The following is a 22889-nucleotide window of genomic DNA, read 5'->3' as shown; positions in this document are numbered from 1 at the left end:
CACACCGACCCCTCCAGCCCCCGGCCTCGGCCCCGTCACACCGACCCCTCCAGCCCCCGGCCTCGGCCCCGTCACACCGACCCCTCCAGCCCCCGGCCTCGGCCCCGTCACACCGACCCCTCCAGCCCCCGGCCTCGGCCCCGTCACACCGACCCCTCCAATCCCCGGCCTCGGCCCCGTCACACCGACCCCTCCAGCCCCCGGCCTCGGCCCCGTCACACCGACCCCTCCAGCTCCCGGCCTCGGCCCCGTCACACCGACCCCTCCAATCCCCGGCCTCGGCCCCGTCACACCGACCCCTCCAGCCCCCGGCCTCGGCCCCGTCACACCGACCCCTCCAGCCCCCGGCCTCGGCCCCGTCACACCGACCCCTCCAGCTCCCGGCCTCGGCCCCGTCACACCGACCCCTCCAATCCCCGGCCTCGGCCCCGTCACACCGACCCCTCCAGCCCCCGGCCTCGGCCCCGTCACACCGACCCCTCCAGCCCCCGGCCTCGGCCCCGTCACACCGACCCCTCCAGCCCCCGGCCTCGGCCCCGTCACACCGACCCCTCCAATCCCCGGCCTCGGCCCCGTCACACCGACCCCTCCAACCCCTGGCTAGATGCGTCCTGACTATGGAATGAACGCTCAGGATCACCGGCTAATTGACCTATTTCTCCGAGATTGGCTGCTGAGGATGAGGGGCCTTTTGATTGGTCCCGGGAGTCGCCAGCAGAACGCACTGCTGCTCTCCGCTGTCGTCCAGGCTGAGTCAGTCCCTGCCACCGGGGGGACGAGGCACACGGTACAGGGAGGGGGGAGGGGAGATCTTGGGCGAGACAAGAAGAAGGAAGAAAGAGGGAGAAGAAGGAGGCCAGTTTCGTTTAAAGCCTCAACCCTCACTGCCCTCCCGTGCTGGGTTAGGGAGCTCCTTGAATTTCACCCTCTCTGCGGATCGGAGACTTGTCAGGGCTTCTTGAACCATCCGTCCCCCGGTGTCTGGATGCCCTGTGTGGCGTCTCCAGAGCTCATTTAAAAACGAAAGAAGTAAAAACCCTCAATTCCAGAAGGTCCTGCCCCTCATTCGGCATGTGTTGCCCCAGTCACGTTACACGTTGTTTCCTGCCCCCTGCTCCAGATGGGATGTCAAACAGAGGCTTTTATAGTAAGTGACTGTGCTGCAGCAGAGCCATTGTTCACGGGTAAAAGAATCTGCTCACGAACTAATTATCCTGATTATTATTAGCGAATTAAGAATCCGGCCTCAGAACTGTCTTTGGGAATTCTCTTCCTCGGCCCACTTGCTCTCGCGCTCACACCCTGCCACGACTGCTCCTCTTTGATGCGTTTATTGTACTGCGTTTTGTGTAGGAGCTGAAGGCAGCCGTCCTCACAAACCAAGGTCAGGTCGTAGTGCAGTGTGATGTTTTTTTCATGTTTAAAAAATTGACATTTTTGCTTTTTGCTCCCTATAACTCACTTAAAAAGACTGAGACTCAGATGAAGACTTACTATTGAGTTAAAACCTACAGTGTCTCTTCAGTTTGGGGAGGAAACCCATCTCCTTGTAGTATCATGTATCACGGTAAGCCCAGTGGATGAAGCTTTCTGATGTGTTGACGTGTGTTATGGTTCAGGGAAGCGCCATAGAAGATTAGACAAAACACAACATCTTTGCTTTTCAGTTTCTGAGGCACTATTAAAAATGTTGAGGTTCTGAGACTTGTAAAAATGCAACCGCAGATGAAGTACAGAACTGGGGTGGGGGAGGGGTGTCCTTATTTCAAATGTAGAAACCGATCAGGCCTATTTTTGAGCCTCATGCAGAGCCGAGATCTCACCCGTGGTTTTTACGAACAAAGCCTCATTTCATGCCGTTTATTTTATCCCAACTCTGACAGTTGCAACTTCAAGGACTTAATTGTGCCACATTCCCCACCGCAGGAAGGGAGAAGAGTTGAGAGACAGACTCATCTGATGAGATCATTGTTCTCAGGAAATACCCACAGCTGCCCCTATCCCCATAACTGGAAACCACAGCACTAACAAACTGCACTGTGGGCGGAGAACACAAAGAGACTGATCGGGACGACAATTTGTTTAGAAACTTTCAGAAAGTCTCCACTGGGTATCAGCTGTTCACAGATAAATGTGTCCTTCTCTCCAGACACATCCATATTCTCGACTTTCTGTTTGTGTATATTTAGAAGGGTATCCTGTGTAGGTCGTCAATTTCCTTTAGCTATCTGGGTGTTATTTTGACAGGATTGAGGTTTGAGAGTCTTATCTAGAGTTTCCCAATATCAGTATCAATATAAATGTTTTGTTTTAAACTAGCAGTCTTGTTGAACAACAATGTGGTTTCAGTCAAGACACAGAGAGGTGTACTAAGGGTAATAATGTCTTCCTTAAGTCCATAGAGCGGTGTGGAGATATCAGTATTATTCTGCAGATGGATGTAGTCAATTTGAAGGGACGCTTTACCTGGGTTTTTATTGCATCCCGATCATTGTTGCTGTTGTGACTGGATGGCAACTACCAAGGAATTAGTAAACCAGCAAAAGCACAATAGAAAAAGCCCTTCCAATTTATCTTGTTTTATATCAGAAGCAATTAAAACATGTAATGACAGCATCTCCAGGGAAGCAATTAGAGTTTCCCTGGGCATGAACTTCAAGCAGTGTCGCACCACCAGGCTTTTTCACAGCACCCTGACCCTCCCCAGCCGTGGCACCAGCGCTGTTAGAGGCTTATAAAAGAGATACTTAAACAGACAACTTTATAGCTCTCGTAGGCACGGCGGTCCTTAAAAACCATTAAAGCGATGACAGCAGCAGTAAAACGTGCCGAGCACTATGTGAAAAGGGCCTGATTAGAAATCAATAGACTTTAGTCTCTGAAATGAAAACTGCTTTGCACCCTGAGCCCAGCCTTCCCTCAATTCCTTCCAAAATAACAGTAATTTGCTTTCCTCACAGGACATGCACCTCTGTCTCCCTCACTTCCGATCTCAGACCTTCAGGGATGGGAATAAAGTCTCCCTTGAGCTGCAGGCTCCCGAACCCCATTCTGCCACAGATGAACACGAAGCAAAAACATGTTTAGTGTCTTAACACCACATCTATCTGTCTCTGTAGATCTACTTCAAACTCTGAGAAATGACCAGCACCTGGTTTTGTGTTCAGGAGCCTCCTGCTCATAAAACCTGAGATGGACCGTGACTCTATGCAGTGATGAACACTCAGATACTCTTCTTCACTGAAGGGCTGTGCTCGACAATATGTGAGTATCTGCTGTGATGTATGTTTACTCCTCTGCGTTGCACACGGTCAGATCTGAGCGCATGGTGCCAAAGCGGTTGTCCATTCATGCCAAACGCAGAGGACAGAGTAGGGCAGTAACCCAAACTGACACTGCGTCGTGCCACACTTCTACGAGGGTCAAAATCCAGGTCTGGAAACCTGCAGCCCACGCGGGGTGGCTAACGCGGAGACCGGGTTTCCCCCGACAAGTGAAAACCTGCAATTCCCCAGTCAACTCTTACAGCACCCCCTCACCTTCGCCTGGAAATGAGTCTAGGAGTCTAAAAGTGTATAAAAATGATAAAGTAGGAAGAGCTTCACACATTTCCTTCATACATTTTAGATGAGCGAAAGACGGCGCTTAACATTTTAGGTCGAGTCCGCCGGGCCCGGGAGGCAATTCTAATGTTCCAGGTTAATTTTAGTCGTACCAGCCGATCTGGGGTGGATCTACTGGGAGCCCCGTGCGAAGCCCCCCGACTCCTTCTCGGCGCCGCGGCTCGGGACAGACGGCTCGCTCTTATCCTCTCTGTTCAGTTCATGGTTTTGCTCTGTTTTATTTTCAAGCTATTAAAGCTATAATGTATGATGTTTAGATTTATGATATGTGGGCGGCGAGCACAGCGCTCCTGCCCTTCTCATGGGAAGGACAAAGGGGTCTGTATGTGTGAGACACAGAGCCAGTGTCTAATCTGCGAGGGAGCTCTCTCTGTGTGCATCTGAGACCCCACTCCGCGCTGCTTGGAGGAGGCGAGGATGAGGACGGGGGCGTCTCTGCACCGTACACCCACCCGTGACATTGTCAGTACACTCTCATTTCCCATCTCTCTCTCTCCCTCCCTCTCTCTCTCTCAAATTCAAATTCAAAACCAGCTTTATTGGCATGACATATTGATGCAGGTGTTGCCAAAGCATGTACCATACATGTGATAAATTGAAAATATATATAATAAAGAAATAATAATCATTAATATATAAATAATATATCTCTCTCTCCCTCCCCCTCCCCCCTCCCTCTCTCATCCACAACATTTTTTTAATTTACTTTCTTCATAAACCAGCTGATTTGCTCTCCCGCTACAGGGCGGACACAGGGCTCTCTCTAATGTAAAGGGCTCAGTGAATGATCGTTGAGAGACCCCATTTCTAGCGTGGATGCTTAGTAATTCCCTTCCTGCCTCCAGCAACTGGGCAGCGGGCCGGGCCGGGCGTTTGACAGCACCACAGTGTCTGTGGATCCCAGTGCCTCCAGTGCACGGTACTAGACCAACACAGTCCATGGACCAATACATCGATAACCAGTTTGATTACAGCACTGTGTGGCAGAGACCTGTAACTGGGATCTATTGAAGAGCAGTTGAATACGACAATAGTGTCTGGAGGCCCCCCGTGTGTCTGATTTGAAAAAGTATGCGAGCGATTGATCATCTTACTTGCTAATCAGAGAGAGGCATTAACACTCTTCTGTGTTGGGGTTCGTGTTTCTCCTGCTTGAGGAACACGTTCACCTCCGGTTCATCTCAGCGTTAATGTTTTTCACAGGTTTTATGATTCAGCCCTTGAGGTTAAGGATCGTAAAATCTGAATAAATTGGATAATAAATCTCGCTACTTGTTTTATGAACATTAAAGAAATCTATTACAAGTTTCATAAAAAGCAACAGCAAGAGACTGACGGATCAATCAGGCGAACCGTGTCTCGCTCTCTTTCGGTTCCTGATCACATCCGGGTCAGTGGCCGTAGGGTTCTGGTATGAGAACCGTGCTGATGAAAGTACACTCAAGACACATTCAAAACCAGCTCCCCTCTGTGTGGCTTCCCTGGAGGAAGTGCAGCTGTCAACACCAGATCTCAATGTGACTGTTAACAGCTGGATAGATGTCACAAATATTATATTCTCACCATAGTTGCAGCAAGATTGTGTGACCCATGTTTGAATTTCAGCTTTGTGTCGATCCAGAGAGGCCAGCTACAGTAGTCAGTTAACATTGACATTACTGCCTTAATATCAAATTAAATAACTTGAAACAAACTACCGTCTGTGTCACTGTAATGCAGTCTAATGTGTTTGCCTGTATAGAGGTTTTGCATGATTTATTGGTATATAACATCTGACATATGTGTGACAATAGTTAGCATTACATACATCACCAACCTGTTGGATTCCCGTTTCTCGTTATGATCACAAGTTCTTATTCAAAGGCGGATTAACCTTGTCGTGTTGTGGTCGCAAAAATGCACCCCTATTGTGCGTCACCTGCCAGCAATCATTTTCCTGCTCCATTCACACAGACCCATTGCCGAAAAATTGCCAGCAATTAGACTAAGACCCTTGTCGGAAAATTGCCGGCAATTAAATGCTGGCTATAACCCATTCACACAAATCTTGCCGGAAACAAAATGCCACCAAATTGTCGACAATTGTTTCAGTGTGAATGGGGTTAGAAATAGCATGTTCTTTAGAAAAACTTTAGATGAGTCTTCCCGAGTCTTTAAGAGCTGACTGAACTATTTTGGTATTATTCTAAATAAATCGGCTGCTGAGCTTTCCTCGTCCTTCTGTCTATCGAGGGAGACAATTTCTCTCTCTCTCTCCCAAATTGCCATTTGGGTCAGTTGATCAACACTTCTCATAAAATGCCATCCTGCGCCCGTTATCTGTACGACTATAAATATAACTGCAACGATCATCTCGCCGCATTGGAAAAAACATGCTGTGATTGCAACGGCACGGCACCAATAAACAATCTGCGGCTGCTGTGGTTTAGAATTACTGTTATAATTCTTATGACTTCTTACATTTATTTCAGTTGTCATCGTTACGCTGGGCATCGAATCCCGCAGCACAATTTAATTATCAACACGCAGAGGAACCATCGCAAGTTACAGCCGAGCAGGAGTGACTGGCGATTGGACCCTTCGTAGTGGGAAGTGCGAAGGAGCATGGTGCCGGTGATGGCAGGTTATGGTGCAGCTATAGTTAATTCTACATTCATATTATTAATAATAATAATAATAATAATAATAATAATAATAATAATAATAATAACAATAATGGAAAAGCCTGTTTTAATCTTCCTTCAGCCTGTTTGTAGTCAACTGTTCGGTATCGTCACTGTGCCGCAGAATCCCTGTCAGATTTGGTGAGCAGACCAAGCGTGGGAATCTGGCAGGGGCTGGGGCATCACTAACACATGCTCCAGGAGATGCTCCTTTGTATTTATTTATTTGTGTGTGTTTTGTGTAGCTTTTGCCTTTCACACTGAAAGCGGTGACTCAGTCTTTCTCTGCTTATTCATGCCATTTGACACATCTCCCTTCACTGCCACTCTGCTGTGTCGTGGGCGGCCGGGCTGTTTCTCCCACCCGCTGGGGGTCCGAGCTCTGTTTCCCCGTCTGTCTGCAAGGTGGTAGAAAGGGGAGGGAGGGGGGTTCAGTCTGGAGACAGTGTAGTGGGAGTGCTTTGGGATAATGGGTGTTGCAGGTGCTGAAAAATAAATGAAAAGAAAGAGAAGGCGAGGAGGCTTTTAGTGACAGTCGACGATGTCAGCAGCAAGACTCGTCAACATCCTGCTGCTTTCCCCCCCATTACCACAGCGCTGCCTCCCAGCTATGGGACGGATCATGGAGAGTGAGGCGAGGGAGGTGGGTTACAAATGGCTCTGTCCCCAAACGGAAGAGAAAATCTATTTTATGAGCCGAGACGGACGCCCAGGGGGCCCTGCAGCGCTGTGACCAGGTCCAAACACAAATCTCTCTCCCAGATCATCTTTATTCTTCTTCTATCAATTTTTTTTTAATTTTAATTACATTTTTAGAGTCTTTTTCTGCTAGAAGTCCAGTAGTGTGATTACTCGCCCTTTCCTATCGTTTATTCTCCAGGATATCCCGGAAGACGGCTTCTCTTAGCTCTTCCATTGCTCTGCCGAACTGCGCAGCAAGCAGACGATCGGACAGCAGGGGATTTCGAGACGGGAGGGGTACAGTTTGATATTGTGTGCATGTAGTCAGAGCAGGTTTTGGTTTCTAAATCTGCAACGTGACCCCTGACTGGTACATGTGGACGCATGTGGACTTCCTTGTCAAAGAACTGTTTTATATGACGCACAGCACTGTGTGGATTGACACATCAAGGGCTCTGAACACGCATCGCCCCGTACTTTTCACGGATGCGTCTCGGAACTTTCTGTTCTGTTTCATGGATGAAGAAGCGCAAGGCATTGTCTGCCTCCTCGGCCTACCTGTCAGGACCATCTGTGTGACATGATTAAAGCCGGGCACTATCCCAGCAGCCTGCGGGGGACCTGCTGTGGCACGTTGTGACACAGGCCACGGTGGGAGGAGAGGGCAGCCGCATCTGACCGCCGGCGAGGCAGTTAACGAGATGATCAGAAGGGAAGGTCTCAAAAAAAACGTGTAAGCTGCACTCTGAGGACGCCTTTGTTCTGACATTGAAGGAGACCAGGGCGAAAACGCGGCGGAAGGAAAGTAAATAAAACGGGTGGTGTTTGATAAGCCGCAGAAAACGAGCCAAACAAAACCTAATTGATTTTCCTCATAGGACGGCCCTTTCCCTGAATTGTGCTGAGGGGTTTAAAATTGACCACAGGAGGCGGATCTGAAAAGGCTTTTGATGTTGGCGCTTCAAAAAGGGGGGGCAGTGTTTTCCCGAGCCTTTTAAATCAGCAACGTCCACGGAAACGCCGCAGATTTTTTCTTGGAGGGAAAATAAATAAATCAAATCTAATCCTGTTTTCAGCAGGACTGTAAATAAACGTAGCAATCAGGAAATCAGCCTAATAAATTGTACACAGATATCTAAATAGAATATATAACTAACGAACACATAATGCTTGCTAGGGAGCCAGTTGTGGTGCTGTTAAGCAATTAGGTGGATGCTCAGAGTATATTAAACTGCAAAAAGTGGAAAGATATAAAAGGCCTATTGTGATTTGAATGACAACACGAGCAGCGCGTCAGCAGCTTTGAAATTTGACAAGCTGTGTCAGGCGCCTGGTCTCCCCCACCTGCACAGAAGGGTTCCCCCCCATTGTGTGTGCTGTGTCACATGCAGCCCCGGGGCGTATAATTTGGGAGGTTAGGCAGCACGGCACCGTCAGGGGAAGTCGGATGTGTCACATCGTTTCTCTCACACCCTGAGCACCATCCGGAAACTGAATTTTAAGCCTGTGAATCCATCACGGCAGATAAATTGAAATTACCTGCTACAGTCGCGAGGGTTGGGAGTGTGGGGGGGAAAGACAAAAGCAAAAGGAGAAAAGAAGGGTGGATCATCTATCACTCCCCACGTTTGATGTCTCCCGCCTCCGGTCCATGAACCCTTCCGTCGGCGTCCCCCCTTTTAAATATTAAAAAGACAAAATGGCGGTTCCCTGAGACGCAGCCAAGAAATAAATGGGATCTGCAATCGCTTTGGAAAGTTGCTGCTCCTTTGAAATCTCTCTCTTATCTTCGCTGCTACCCCCACTCCCCCACACCCCCTCTGTTCTGTGGAACACCTTTAATCGAAATCTCGACTGTGTCACAGCCAGGATCGGCATGAAGTCCTGCACTCCTTAACATCTCGAGGGGTAATGCATTAGTGCAGCATTTTGAGCTCCTCCAAGGACTGCCTCAGCACCTGTCATCTCTCACTGACAGACAGGGCAGGATCTCTCGAGGATACGGGTCCACAGCCGTAGAACAAACAGAAACAACACAGCAGAACTTTAATTTGAACAACTGGTCTCCATTCAATTCATATAAATTTAATTCGTAATATATATCTAAGGGAGTAATTTTTCTTCACAAACCAACTCAGATTCACAGCTGTCGGCCTCAAATGTAGTATGTACCGGGAGTATCCACTTATTAACCACGCTAAAGAGTGTCAATTTCATTTCCAGCTGCGTCTGTCCAAACCTTTTTATCCGTACAAGATGTCACGTATCATGTGACGCACTGGACATTAATATGACAGCGAGCTGTGTAGCAGTACAATTCTGTGTGCTGCTGTATAATTAATCGGAGCAAGTTCTCCACAAGTGTAGACGTGAATCCGCGAATCAGAATCAAAAGACCGGTCTGTTTCGGAGGCAGAAGTCATGCTTGGATCATCTAGTTAGGCGGACTCGGGCCAGAACATGGACGGCCTCCACATTTAAACTCTTTGACACGTTCATACGTTGATGCAAAATAAATTAGCAGGATGCGTTCCCAAGCTTTTGACTTTGTTGTCAATTTTCTCCTCTTTCATCACAAATAAAACACAGCCAGAACACTAAAAGGTACATGTAAGGGAACAAAGGCACACATTAGTGTTCTCCCAAACCTCAGCACTTTGAAACATTCACTTTGTTACTTTGTTTGTTAAATTTTCATTGGGAGCCGAGAAAAACCCTTTGTAAATCCTCCTGTTAACGTTCGCCCACTGAAGCTAAGCCAACTCCACAAATTGTGAGATCTCTCTCTCTACCTGTCTGTTAAGGGAACCCAATTAATATCACATACAGTCCATGAGGGTGGGAAGAAAATGGATGTCAATCCAGCCAAGACGGGAAAACTAACTTTTTGCACAGTAAGGACTTTCTGTGCGGAAGAATGTGTCTCTCAAGCTTGTTAATGCAAAGCAGGGCTGAATCAAGGCCACATTTACTAGCGTTTATAAGCTGATGTGGCAGTCTGGGGAGAGCGGGCTGTGATTGTGTGGAGCTCGAGTGTGCCACTTAAAGCTGGCATTCATGTCACTCGACATGGACACGTATGGTGGGTTTGTTTCACCGGTGTATTTGACACCAAACAGGGTCGTTACTGTAACACCCTCCGACAGACAGATCGGGGGCTGCGTTCTCCTCTCTTCCTGCTGATTCCCGGACAGGGCAGCCTCCAGCTCCTGTTCCTGAAGAAAGCCCAATTAACATCTCCAGTCTATCAGGGTGGGGTAATATTTGAACAATGTCAGGAGACAAGTAGGTCTCCATGGACTGCAGATTGCAAATAAGGGCATTAAGACAAAGCAAACTGGCAGTGTAAGAAGCAGCCATACCACGTAAGGCTTTGTATGACAGCAATATTTAAATTAACTAATTTATTGATTGATTGGTTGATTGATTAATTATTTGATGAACAGTATAGAGTTACTGTTACATAAAAAATGTAAAGCTTAAGAAAAAGAAGCCGGATATACACAACCCGGCCTGGTTTCTCCTCAGGGTTTGCTTTCCATAGCAGGACTGTTTCTGCCCTTCCAGTCCAAACTCGTGATTGAGTGAATCAAAGGCGAGGAGCCCGTGGGTTCGCTTGCCTGCTCCCCCCGGAGAGTTCATGCCCAGGGGCCTGGCAGCTGCCACCGAGCATCGCAGCTCCATAAACGGTCTCTAAAAGCCCAGTGGCCTCCTGCCCGCACATTTAATCCTCAGTGTATCTGGGAGGAAACAGGCGATGCCTTCCTGAGACTGCTCTTCCAAAATAAATAGATGAAATTCATAAAACGGGCGTGTCGGCTGTAAAGACTGTAATCTGTTCCTTGTGATTATTCCATCACCTCAGACGGCGATGCTTTCAACTGTCTTTAACTTCTATTTTATCTCCCCTGAAAGATATCAAAAAGGCAAACTGCTTTCATCACAAAGCGAGACAGCCAGAGAGGGGTTTTTTTAAGGGGCGGTGGGGGGGCGGGAGACGTTTATAAACTGTCAAATATTTTGACGGGAGAGACAGACCTGCGTGATGCTTGTAAATAGTAACTCGGATCCTCCGCTTTCTGACTGTCCACTTCATAATGGAATCAGAAACTCGAGTTCAATAGCAGCCGCTTTTTTCCCCGTTCACAACACTCGGCCCGGAGACCCGCAGTCGACAGAGAGGAGGATTGTCTGGAGGGCTCAATTACTCTCAAAGAAAACAAACACAAACCCATCTATAGTTATATATATTTATTATATATTTTTTCAACGCTACCTCAGAATATTTTAGGCGGCTCGGGTTTCGACGTCCTGACGATGAGATCAGTATCAGATTGTTGACTGACGGTTAATCCTCCCTGCTGAACACCGTGTGACGAACAACAAAGGCTGATAAAGAGGGGCTGGCAGCGAGTCTGTGAAGTGGGAGTCAGATGGGTCCTGTGTGGCACATCTTTAGCCTCCGGAGCTGGAGCTGGAGCCGGAGCTGGCAGCTGGCACGGTGCCCAGGGTTTAGTGAGTGTATTACTTTGCCTGCTGCCCTCCCGGCTGCTCAGGAGCAATTTGTGCGCGGTCAGGCCAGCCAACCAGACCGTGGGACTCGGCCTCCTTGCCCACGTGTGTCCTCCCAGGGCAGCAACCAGCTCTTGGACCCGCTAATTGGGGACAGTGCGTTCAAAGGCTGGGTCAGAGCACCGCCCTGCTCCCGATACAGTGGGGGATCTGGGAGACGTCTCCAACTCACTGCCAGGCACGCCTCGGGCACCTCAAAGGTCATTTCTGCGATCTACGCTTAACGCAATTTGGCACCGCCGACTAATGAGGCAAAAAAATCTCAATCTGCTGATCCTTTTTAACTCTGGGGGGCGAAGTGAGTTTAAATGACCTCCAGGTTATAAAAAAGAAAGAAAGTAACTCATTTAGTGCATCTTGGCCTTAATGTCAGCATTAATCTTTGCAGACCTGACTTTAAGGAGCACGTAGGGGGTGGGTTTACATTTGAGAGTGATGTAGAAGCAGTGGGAAGTATTTAGTCTCCTCCTGGTTGTATTCTCAAGATGGAGACGATGTGCTTGTGGCCGAGTGATTTAATTCACATCCGTACCTTTAGGGATCTGCTTGCCGTGGCGTTCAGAACAGCACAGACGCCGCGGGACGCGCAATGGTTGCTCTCGAGTTCCGGTTGACGGTGCTGCCCGCTGTTGTTGCGTAGTGTGGTGTCTGTACCAGGAAGAGGTAGTCTGCCCTGCACATCTGCCCAAACACAAGTGCGACCAATGCATATCTGCGAAGTCTGAATACCAGCCTCCCGCCTCAGGCCCGAGCCACCTTAAGACTGTTTTTTTGCGTCTGCTTATTCCGAGCTCGACGTTGTGTCTCTTGCATGTAAATCTATGTGTCAAGACTGCTTTCTGTACCTGTTTTCCTGCAGGGGTTCACAGCATAACTGAGCTGAAGAGGAGAAGAAGAAAAACCAGCCCGGGAATGGAACAAGACGGGTGGGGCAGCATATGAGACGAGGCAGGACTGAAATTACTCTCGGGTGCAACTGACATCAGATCGGCTACATTCGAATGCGCATCTTGTTAACACAGTTATCATTAGTAATGCGTTGGCTTTTCTCAAGAGCTGCCCGGATCCGTGTCAGCCCAGGCTGCCTAATCCAATTGAATGAAGTACATTAAAAGTGATCTGTGCTCTATTTCCACTCCAGCATGATAAATATATGTGTGTGTGTGTGTGTGTGTGTCGCGCGGCGCCTGAGTGCAATTTCCGCTCAAGTTTGCCCGAGCTTTTAAAGACCTGGCACGGTCTTGGAGAGGCATTCGTGATCGTGCGACGGGCTTGGCAGGGCAGAGAATGAAAAGTGAAGTTGCCACCAAAGTTGCAGCTGTGGGGTGGCGCTGCGCCCACTTCCACGCTGCCGTGTCTCTGCTGCGACTGCTGCTGCTCGAGCATCTGGATCATTTCAGACAGCTGTGAATCTGGTAACTTTATTATCTCTCTCTCGCCCAACAGTGTGTTTAAGTTGCACACATCTTGACTCACAGAGGCAACATTGCGTCTGCTCTTTGTTGGCACTTTTTGTGTCGGCTGTACTCTCTGTAGACAATCCCAGCAGTGCTGCAGAATACGGTTACAGTCTTATTTTAGCAGCGTGCTCCTGGGTGGGTCCCAGTGGAATCCAGGACTGGCTGTGCCGAGCCAGTGAGCAGCCTTGAGGGGTTGATCGCCTTGTTTCAGGGACTGTTAAACCCCCCACACATATGTATGTTCATTGACTTAATTGATCAAAGTTGGCTCCAGTTCAATTCTAGTCCAGTCTATTCTATTCTATTCTATTCTATTCTATTCTATTCCAGTCCAGTCCAGTATAGTCCAGGGCCTTTCAAAGCAAGAGATAAGGCTTTGAAAATTACACGCCACTTCCTGACGAGATCTAACATGATGTTGCTGTGTCCCATCGGCTCTTGGAAGTAAAGGCAACTCTTGCCGGGGAGCCACGGTGGAGCTCTCTGCTCCGACTTCACCGTGACAGCGGCTCCTTCACCGCCGATCACACGCCCGATTTGTCATGTGCGCTGCCGTCCCTGTCTAGTTTGTTCTCTGAAGCGATGGCCGTGTGGGACAGCCGTAGCCTTTTTCAGAGCTAAAGAGAGTGACAAGTACAGATTGAGACTGCAGAGAGCAATGTGCATCTCGCCAGCGCACATCGCTGGGAGGGAAGCGGACAGCTCCGGCTGCATCCAGTGACTGACAGTTAATCCAATCAATACGCTGCTTTCACCGCAGTGCATATCCTGCCCCGGGATCTCTCGGCGAGCGGCGATATTTAAAACATGCAGGCTTTGAGTCAGATCTGCACTCGGGACCTGAGAGACACCAGCCTGCCTTTCAATTCACAGTCACTGGAGTGTGCCGTCACAGACGCAGAACGGGACCGTTATGGCTATCAATTCCTGCCTCTGAGAATGCTTAATTCTTCAAGAACACCGCATGCCCTTTTCTTGCATTTCCCCCTGGTTTGCAATTATGTATCTTTCATCCGTAGGTCTATTTAGAATGATCCGCACATAACTGTTTTAATTTTCAATTTCTAGAACTACTCTCAACCATGCATAGACTTGTTTCCTATAGGAAGTTTTCTCTCTCTCGCTCACTCAGCTCCTGCCTTTTGTCTTCACCATCCGCAAAATCTTGTTGAGATGGCTTTATTAGAAGAACAGGCACGGGTTTGCCTCGGGTCGCTGTCAGTTTCGGGGCCAGGATTGCTCTGCTATGTGATTACTGTGACCCATCCCCAGCTTGTGCATTGAGGATGAAGCTTAACTACAACAGACATCATCTCTCATTCCCCGGCTCAGAAGGGCCTCCCAGGGGACCGGATCAATGTCATGTGTTGATGCGTTTGCCACACGGCAGCTTAATTGGTTTGCAGGTGAAGGCCACTTTATTTTCCTATTATTTTTCTCTACCCACACGCATGGCCTCCCTATTGCACTATCATGGCGGTGCTGTAATGCTCGGCTGGGGTACCTGGCTGTGGTGTCTGTGGAGGTACCAGGCAGGGTGGGTCGTAGGTCGTTCGGCTCAGCACTAGAGGTAGCTCGAAAGTTTGGATCTTATATGAGATTAGGGTGCTCAATCTTCTATAGATAATCATAACCCAATACAACAACGTGCTAGGTATGCAATCCGAATCGGAGCGATGTAGCTATGAGAACCAGCAAGCCCAGCTGTGCCAAGTGTGCCCACTCAGGACCTCATGGGCTCTGTAGTGTAACAGTGCTTTCAGAGTCACTCCGCTGAAGTGCACTCGGTGAGAGTGAGGAAAGAGCCTCTCTGAATGTATCCATCTGTCACCGGGGCCCTTAACTTTATTTATTAGGCCTTGGCTTGAGTACGATTACATTAAGGAGGAAATTTCCAAAAAGCCGCTGCGGTCGAGAGCGTGCGCCCATTAATACTCTTCCAAAGAGACAAGAATAAATGTCTCTGGGAGCTGTGGAACACTTAATAAAAATAAAAAAACGCGAGGGGGATTTATCTGAACAGGCTCTAGGGTGCCTTTGAGAGGCAGCTTTGATCCGAATTACATTTTTGAAGAAGATTCACAAATTTATGTCTCACTTCCTGCAATGCTCTTTGAGCCAGAAAGTAGATCTGAGGTGAACGAGGGAAGAGGAACAAGCGGCTTGGAACGACCTGCTCAGTGACAGACCCTTGTATTCGGACCAGGCAGGAGGTGTAGGAGGTCCACGCCAGATAATAAATTAGCCCCACATGTTTTCCTTTTTCTTTAGGAACCTGGTATGGCTATATGGTGAAACATGTACAGTGACTCTGCCGTACTTTTCAAGCCCATCCAGTAGGAGGTGCCGTCCCCAATGGGAATGACCGAGCAGATCTTTCCTGCAGCAGATCAACGTGTAAACTGGCTTGTGAACCCTGTGGTGACTTTAGATCACTGTGTGATTGCTGCTGTGGCTCAGCATACAATCTGCACCGATGATCGATCGATCGATTAGATACGGGTGTCCCGAGATCCTACTAACACCCTGCCCACCCTATCCCAAAGTGTGCTGTCAGGATGTCTCATCAGCTGTGGAAAAGCAGTGCCCTCCTGTGGCATCACCTGGTACCTATTAGACTTCAGTCCACTCTGCACCTCCCCAATTTCTCAGCTCAATTAGCAAAACCTTCGGCACCGTCCTCAAGCAACCTCACTGTTAGCATGCATGGGCCGCATCTGAACTGCAGCAGATAAGGAAGGAATGGCAGTTGTCTAGAGTTCGGTATTGCCTATCCAACACAGAATGAAATGGCCAATATCCTTTATTTGTTTTGTACTTGCTTGTAAAACACAAGAGCACCTTGAAATAGCACAGCTGGAGTTCTGCTGTAGAGGGACTGAGTGCTAGCCACGCACAATCCAGGAATAATATACGAATACTGTTTCTGAAAGCTATTACTCTTATTCCAAACACCTTAACCGTGTCTCTGCACAAACGGCAGCAGTCTCACTAAAATCCAGCACTGGCTTATGAAGACCACGTCCTCACTGGGACCCCCCTGCCAGGCGTGCAGATCATCTGAGCACACGCACACAGCTTTCATTCCAGAGCTGAAGAAAGTGATCTGTCACTCCATCGTGCCACGCGACTTCCCTGTGCTTTTTGTGACTCACTGGGAGCTACAGAGATCCCGCAGCGCAGATCCCAAGTTCAATCAGCGCTTTTCGACACACACAAACCAGCCCACACAGCGCCTTGCCCGCGCGGCACCAAGCTTCCTCCTAACGATCTGGCAGATGTCAACACACGCTCGCAAGTTGACTTGAAGTGTTGCAATGTGACAGGAGACGCTGCCGTACCTCTGCGATATCGTTAAAGGACTTCCTGGAGGGAGAATCATCCCTCCGATCTCCCCTGAAATAAACCATCCAAATCTCTCTCTCTCCGTCTCTGTCTCTCTCCCTCCGCACCAGCTATTTAATAAGGCACACAACCATGCAGGAGCAATACAGGGAATCAGCAAAATAAAATAAACAGTGCCAGTAAGATTCAAAAAGAAAAACAAACTGCTCCTACATCACTGAAGGCTAAAGCCAAAGATTATACACATCGACAGAGCACAAACTTCTCTCTCCTTTATCCTGCGTGGATTTTTACCACCAAAGCACAACAGCAAACCCACATGGGAGACCCCAGAAAGCAGGGAGGTGGGGGGCTGAGGTGTGTGTGTAGGGGTCTTGAGGTGGTAGAGATATTTCTACAGGACAGCATCGCGAAAAAGTGCAGACCCTCCTTCTGAGACCACAAGCAAAACAGCCACCGCCCCCCAGCTCCCAAACCCAACCACCACAGCCCGCCCCCTCCCTGCGTGAAAAGGAACGAGTTTGTTACCCACACTCACGATTTTCTCGGACGTCCCCCCGCGCGAAATGGTGGTCCCGTTGAGTCCCACGAGCGACGGCAGCGTCTGGGACATCCAGTTAGTCACCATGGCCATCGTACTGAGCACGGCGCCTATCTTCAGCAGTGGCACCGTCATTTTGGCCCCGACGTGGTGCTGCCCAGGGCCCCGCTCGGCCCCCGCCCCCCTCTAGAAAATGCCAGCCTGGGGGCACGAGCCTCTCCACCCCCCCCCGCCCCCCTCCCACACACACCCTATCCCAAAATAAAATCCGCGCCTCCCCTTGTCCTCAGTCACAGAGCGGGAAGACACAGCGGCGGCGGGGGGGTTTGCCCGGAGTCAGAGGAGTACGGAGAGCGAGCGGCCGAGTGCGAGAAGGTTCCCCCCCCTCCTGTGCCACACATGCAAAAGATGGAAACAAATCACGGAGCGGAGAGGAGAGAGAAAAAATGAAAAAGAGCTTTTTAATCCAGAGGCATTCTGCTTCCTCCTCCTGCTGTCAGAGCGCTGAAAGACTGCGCGAGCGTCTCTCTCTTATAAGCTTAGGGATAGCCAGAGAGAGGCACACTCCTCCTCACACTCTCTCTCTCTCACACTCACACTCTCACACACACACACATCAGCTCCCTCCTCCCTCCCGATGCCTCTCGTTCTCTCTCTCTCAGATGACGTCTTTGCTTTTGCCTGGACACTGGCCAGGGCTCGTCTTGACGGGAGGGCGTTTTAACTGTAACTAATAGCTCCCAAGGTCTTCAGGGACGCCAGCGGAGCACGAGGGCCCTGGTGAACGGGGGGCGGGGGGCGGCTCATCCTCAGGGGGTCCGGGGACGACAACAAAGCCGGGCTGCCTTAACCTTTCGCGCCTGACCTCCCAAGACGGCGAGAGGCGGGATCCCTGAACTGGGACGCGGCGAGGTCAGTGGGGGCCGGGGGTCGGGGACGCGTCGCTCCCCCAGCTGTGACTCCGGGCACTGAAGTGCGGAGACCGATGGCCTGTGATGTTCGAAAGTGATCGCCAGGCCAGTGAACCAATGCACTGATAAACAAGAACCAAACAAACAATGTGACATTTCACATTGTGGGCAATTAATAAATAATGTGACTTCCAAACGCACCGATTTAATAGAGATCGTCTTTCTGAGAAGGAGCCCCGTCCCCCGGAGCGCTGATACACTGGCACTGGTTTCTATTCACTGTGCATCGTACAAGGGGGAGAAAAAAGAGAAACGGTGCCTCTTTGACTTTATTAACTATCAGGTACCTTGTAAAATCAATTAGGGGTATCGACCGCCCACTAATTAGATGAAATGGTTAAAAATAGCCAGTGGCGGCTTGGCAATCACCGTTGAGCACAAATGGCCGCCTCGGAGCACGTGGGACGGGTCGGGGAGAGTAACGAGAGAGCATTGCGTCTCTCTTTGATCTCCCCGACTGATTAATTCTCCCGATTATCAGAAGATGGTAGATTAATGCCCCCCACCCCCTTCCTCTCCACCCAGTCCTATTAAGTCAAATCAATTTACAATCTAGTTAAAGAACAGGCACAAAAATTACAGCAGGTTGTTTTCGAGGCGGTGCCGTCATCAGTTTGAGGTCGGTCCCATCTCTGTCAGTCTGGTACTTGATTGCATTTTATTATATTGAGACGAATGCGAAGGTGCTGTAGGGTCGAGTACTGTGTTGTGTCGTGTTGTGCTGTGCTGTGCTGTTCGAGGAGCTTTCCTGAGACCGAAATTATGTTTCTTCCGAAGTATTCCCCCAAGTCAAAGGTTTCTACTGTGCGTCACTCATCAGATCTGTTGTGACAGCGTGTCTCTGAGCATCGGTGCAGGGAAAGTATCTTTTTCTTCTTTCTTTTGGGGTGGGGGGGCATCAGTTCAGAGAAAAACACTGTATCTGCTCCAGCGGGGTCAGAGAAGGGGTCAGCGGGAGGTCAGCGCTATACTGCTTCGGGGCGCTGTCGTGCTGTTCTGTACAGGGGGGTCTGGCATAGCATTGCTTATTGAAGCCAGAGGGGATGTGAGTAAAACGACAACAACTAAATAATACAGATATAGAAATGGTGTAAAATGTGTAAAATACATTGTATGTATTTAAATGTGTATATGGTGACACTTAAGTGCAATTTATGCAGCATATGGTTGCAATAATAGATTTCCATGTAGAGACGGACCAGTGTCTACACAAATAAGAGAGAGACGTGTGTGTGTGCACATGCGTGTGCGTGTGTCTTAGTCTGTCTTCGATCTTCTCTCAAAAGCTATAACATCCAGGCCACTTTCTAGGTCTTATTAGCCTTCAAACTGGGATTTATAAAATGATTTATACATATACATCTATATTGGGATTTTGAAAGAAGACGGTTTAATGCAATGTACACTTCTGGAGTGGCCGTGAATGTGTTTCTGTGCTTGTGTGGGTGTCTGAGAGCCCAGGAGCACTGTGGCGCCCCCTCTGGGTGCATCTCGGCCATTTCCCTGCCAGCGCCGGCCTGCCCTGACACCCCCGGGACAGCCCTGTGTGCGAGGGGACCCTCCGGGAGAGGCGTTTGAGCTCCTGTCAGCTGACCTGCGTCTCCCTCTCCGTGCTCCTCGGTTCAGCGAGGGAGCAGCGCTGTCTAGAGTTCAGCTTTTAGTCAGGAGGGGAGGAATAAAATGCATCCAGATATGCAGCACACACACACTGAACTGGCCTGACAATCCTCAGTCAATATTATTATTATTATTATTATTATTATTATTATTATTATTATTATTATTATGTGTTGTCAATGTTGTTCTGTGTAAGGGTGTTTATGTGAGTGTGTGTGTGCGTGTGCGTGCGCGGCAGGCTGGCTGGGTGACTCTGCAGGAGAAGAGGCGATTGAGATTCAGTGAGACTCCTTCGCTCCAGAGCATCATTGCTGAAGCCCCTCACACTGGACATGTGGGGCGGCGGGGGGGATGAGTCGGGCTGTTCAGGAGCTGTGAGGAGACGGGGCTTTAGCGGAGATGACCTTCAACCCATTTCACACCACAAGACAGCTCTTCTGATGGCGCCACAGCCACGTCAAGTCCTGCAGCTCCCAGTGTGTCTGTCTCAGCCTGCCCCCCCCAGACCCTTCAGATCCGGAGGCTGAAACTCACGTCGAGCCGCAGACGTGTCCAGCGCGCTCGGTTCTGTCCGAAGGTCGGTCTCCTCGGCCAAGACAACAAACAACAAACCAGCATGACCAGACCAGCATGCACCTGCCTTCGACAGCGAGAGAGAGAGCCGCAGCAGGTGTCTGCACTGGGGGCTCGTTACGGGCAGCTCGTCCGCCTGTGTGTTTTTTCAGCGGGATTGTCCTGGCTGTACGAACTGATCTGTCTGCAAACGTCTGTTTCGCTGCCTCTAAATTGCTTCTCCTGAGGGTTCCTTCCTGGCAGAAGATGGGAAGCACAAACAAGATCTGGGCCGGATGGTCTGGAGCCGGATTCCTGTTTGTATAGAAGTGTGTGTGTGTGTGTTTGTGTCCGTGCGATCCTGTGTACAGGAATACAGATAAGACCCCCGACTGCACAACCCATCAATAGTGCTGTACGTCACTGGGATTTAACGCTACACTTATAGGAAACAAAAAGCTGTCAGTCAAGTGGGCGTGGAGATGACTTTCAAGAGTCCACCTTGAAAAATGCGTCTCTCCCGATCAGCAGTGTCCTCCAGAGCTACCAGCTGTGGCCTGAACATCACTCCGACACTAACCCCGTGTCCACAGCACGAGGAAGCGGCGCTGAGAGACTGTGAGAGAGTAAGCAGGACACGGACGGGGGCGACCCTTCTCCCGATGCTAGGTGTGCCCGTGTTAGCAGTGGCACGGTCCCACCGCATCAAGCAGCGTTATTTTCATATTACTTTCCATGTGGGCTGTGTGTGGAAAGGGAACTTATCACCAAAACTGAATGCTAGCTTTTGGATTCAAATCAATATGTAAATAAAACCGGTCAGACCAGTTTCGTTTTGTTTTTGCCGTATCCGATCTGCAGCGGAAGTTAGTGCACACAAGAGCGGTCACACAAGTCCGAGGAACAGGAGAGGACTGGTCAGTGCAGGGGCCCCGGACCGGACAAGGGCCACAGGGGACGGTGAACATGCTGTGCTGGCTTTGCAGTTTAGATGAGTGCTGATGAGCGCTGCTCGATCTCGCGTTCAGTTACAGTGCAGAGAGAGAAACAACCGGCTGTGTAGGGGGTCCGGTGGGGAGCCATGGCACTCGGCAAACAAAAACAAAGACAGATGTGCCTCTCGGCCCCGCGCCGCTGCACCGATCCCGACGTCTCAACACAAACACCAGCCTGGCAAGCCTTGGGCGAGACTGCCCCCGTGTGGTGGACCTGCACCGCCTGCCTCTGCATTTGTATTCGCCCAGAGAGCCGGTGCTGTGCCTCACTGCTGACAGGTTCATTTGACATCATGTGCAGACGAGCGACCAGAAGTGACCGACTGCAGCCGGGGAGGAAGTACAGTGGGTCGCGTTCACGAGGCGAGGACAGTGGGGGAGATGTTATACTCCATGAAGCGTATGCGAGTTCTGCTCTTATGTTTTGGCCCCAGTGAACTTTATGACGATGCCGAGTCTCACCGTGGCAGTTTTAGCTGCCCTCATTTGACTGCCGAATTCATACCAGGAGAAGAAATTAATAAAACATTACAGATCCGTCTGCAGCAGCACTGCCTCTCGCCGAGACGTCCAGCTCGGAGTCTGAGACGTCAGGACGTCCCAGCCCTGCCCTCGTGTCGACAGTGCTGTACAACAAACCCCACGGCCATGCGTCCTGTCGCCCTGCTCCACACACACGTGAACACACACATATACACACAGTCACACACACGTGAACACGCACATATACACACAGTCACACACGTGAACACACACGAGTGAACGTGCACACACAGTCTCACACATATGAACACGCGCACACAATCACACACACACACGTTAGTATTATTAACCCCCCGTGTTGTGTCCCTTTCCCCTGTGCTCCAGGAGGGCGGTGACAGAGAGCCTGGCCCGTTAATGACGGGTTCTTACCGAGCTAGGGGTATAAAGTGAGCCACTGCCAATTACCCAGAATGCCCCTCAAAGTCAACATCCTTGTCTCTACAACAGAAGGTTGCAGGGTCTTTGATGAAAATTTTAATATCTTTTTTTTTGTTTTATTTGTACTGCTCTGTCAGTCCATGACAGCTGAAGGCTCTGTATAGTGCTCCTGAGAAGTGTCTCAATTTCACTGCGCTTCAGTAAATACCGTGCAGCAGGTCGTCTCCGTCTGCCTAGAAGTTGCCTGGCTTTGGCCATATTTAGCAACAATCTATTACATGGCATTAGTGAGTAAGTGCCTCCACACAGATCCTGTTCTTACCTCAGTTTGTCAAACACAATTTAAACCTGCATTCAGGTCATTTACTGCTGGATTGCAAAAAATATATATTTGTAGTAGATAAAAAAACATGATCTGTATGAAATTGTCCTGAAGGCATGCAGATAATGTTTTATATAAGAACAGCGTGTTTTACACTCCGAGTGCAAGGTATTACATGCAGGTAACAGAAATGTCCCTATAATTACACTATGGGAGGAACAGAACTAGTTGAAGTAACGCATGAGAAAGACCTAGGAGTCTACGTGGACTCCTCACTTTCTCCATCCAGACAATGTGGGAAGCAATAAAAAAGGCAAACAGAGTGTTAGGGTATATTGTCAAAAGTGTAGAATTGAGAACAAGGGCAGTGATGTTCAGACTGTACAATGCACTAGTTAGAGCTCATCTGGATACTGTGGACAGTTCTGGGCTCCACACTTCAAGAAAGATATCGCTGCTCTAGAGGCAGTTCAGAGGAGAGCAACCAGACTTATTCCAGGTCTGAAGGGAAAGTCCTACTGAGAGACTGAGGACCTGAACCTTTTCACCCTGGAACAGAGGAGACTACGTGGGGATTTGATCCAAGTCTTCAACATCATGAAAGGCATCGACCACATCAAACCAGA

At 49.4% G+C, this 22889-nt stretch overlaps 1 protein-coding gene across 2 annotated transcripts in view; it reads right to left on the bottom strand.

Moving 5' to 3' along the window:
• Nucleotides 1-22889, bottom strand: part of olfm2a (olfactomedin 2a) — a 116022-nt gene that overhangs the window by 44409 nt on the left and 48724 nt on the right. Inside the window, exon 1 of one of the 2 annotated variants that reach the window (XM_066707827.1) lies at nt 16883-17057. The exons of the other annotated variant lie outside the window; for it this stretch is intronic. Within the exon in view, the coding sequence (XP_066563924.1) occupies nt 16883-17020 (138 nt within the window). The 5' untranslated portion in view covers nt 17021-17057. Of the gene's footprint in view, nt 1-16882; nt 17058-22889 lie in introns of those variants that run through there. 2 annotated transcript variants of the gene reach the window in all.

Source organism: Amia ocellicauda, chromosome 7, assembly GCF_036373705.1.
Source record: "Amia ocellicauda isolate fAmiCal2 chromosome 7, fAmiCal2.hap1, whole genome shotgun sequence".
Lineage (NCBI taxonomy): Eukaryota > Metazoa > Chordata > Actinopteri > Amiiformes > Amiidae > Amia > Amia ocellicauda.
The sequence above is the reverse complement of the archived record's forward strand: the minus strand, read 5'-3'. Positions and strand labels throughout refer to the sequence as shown.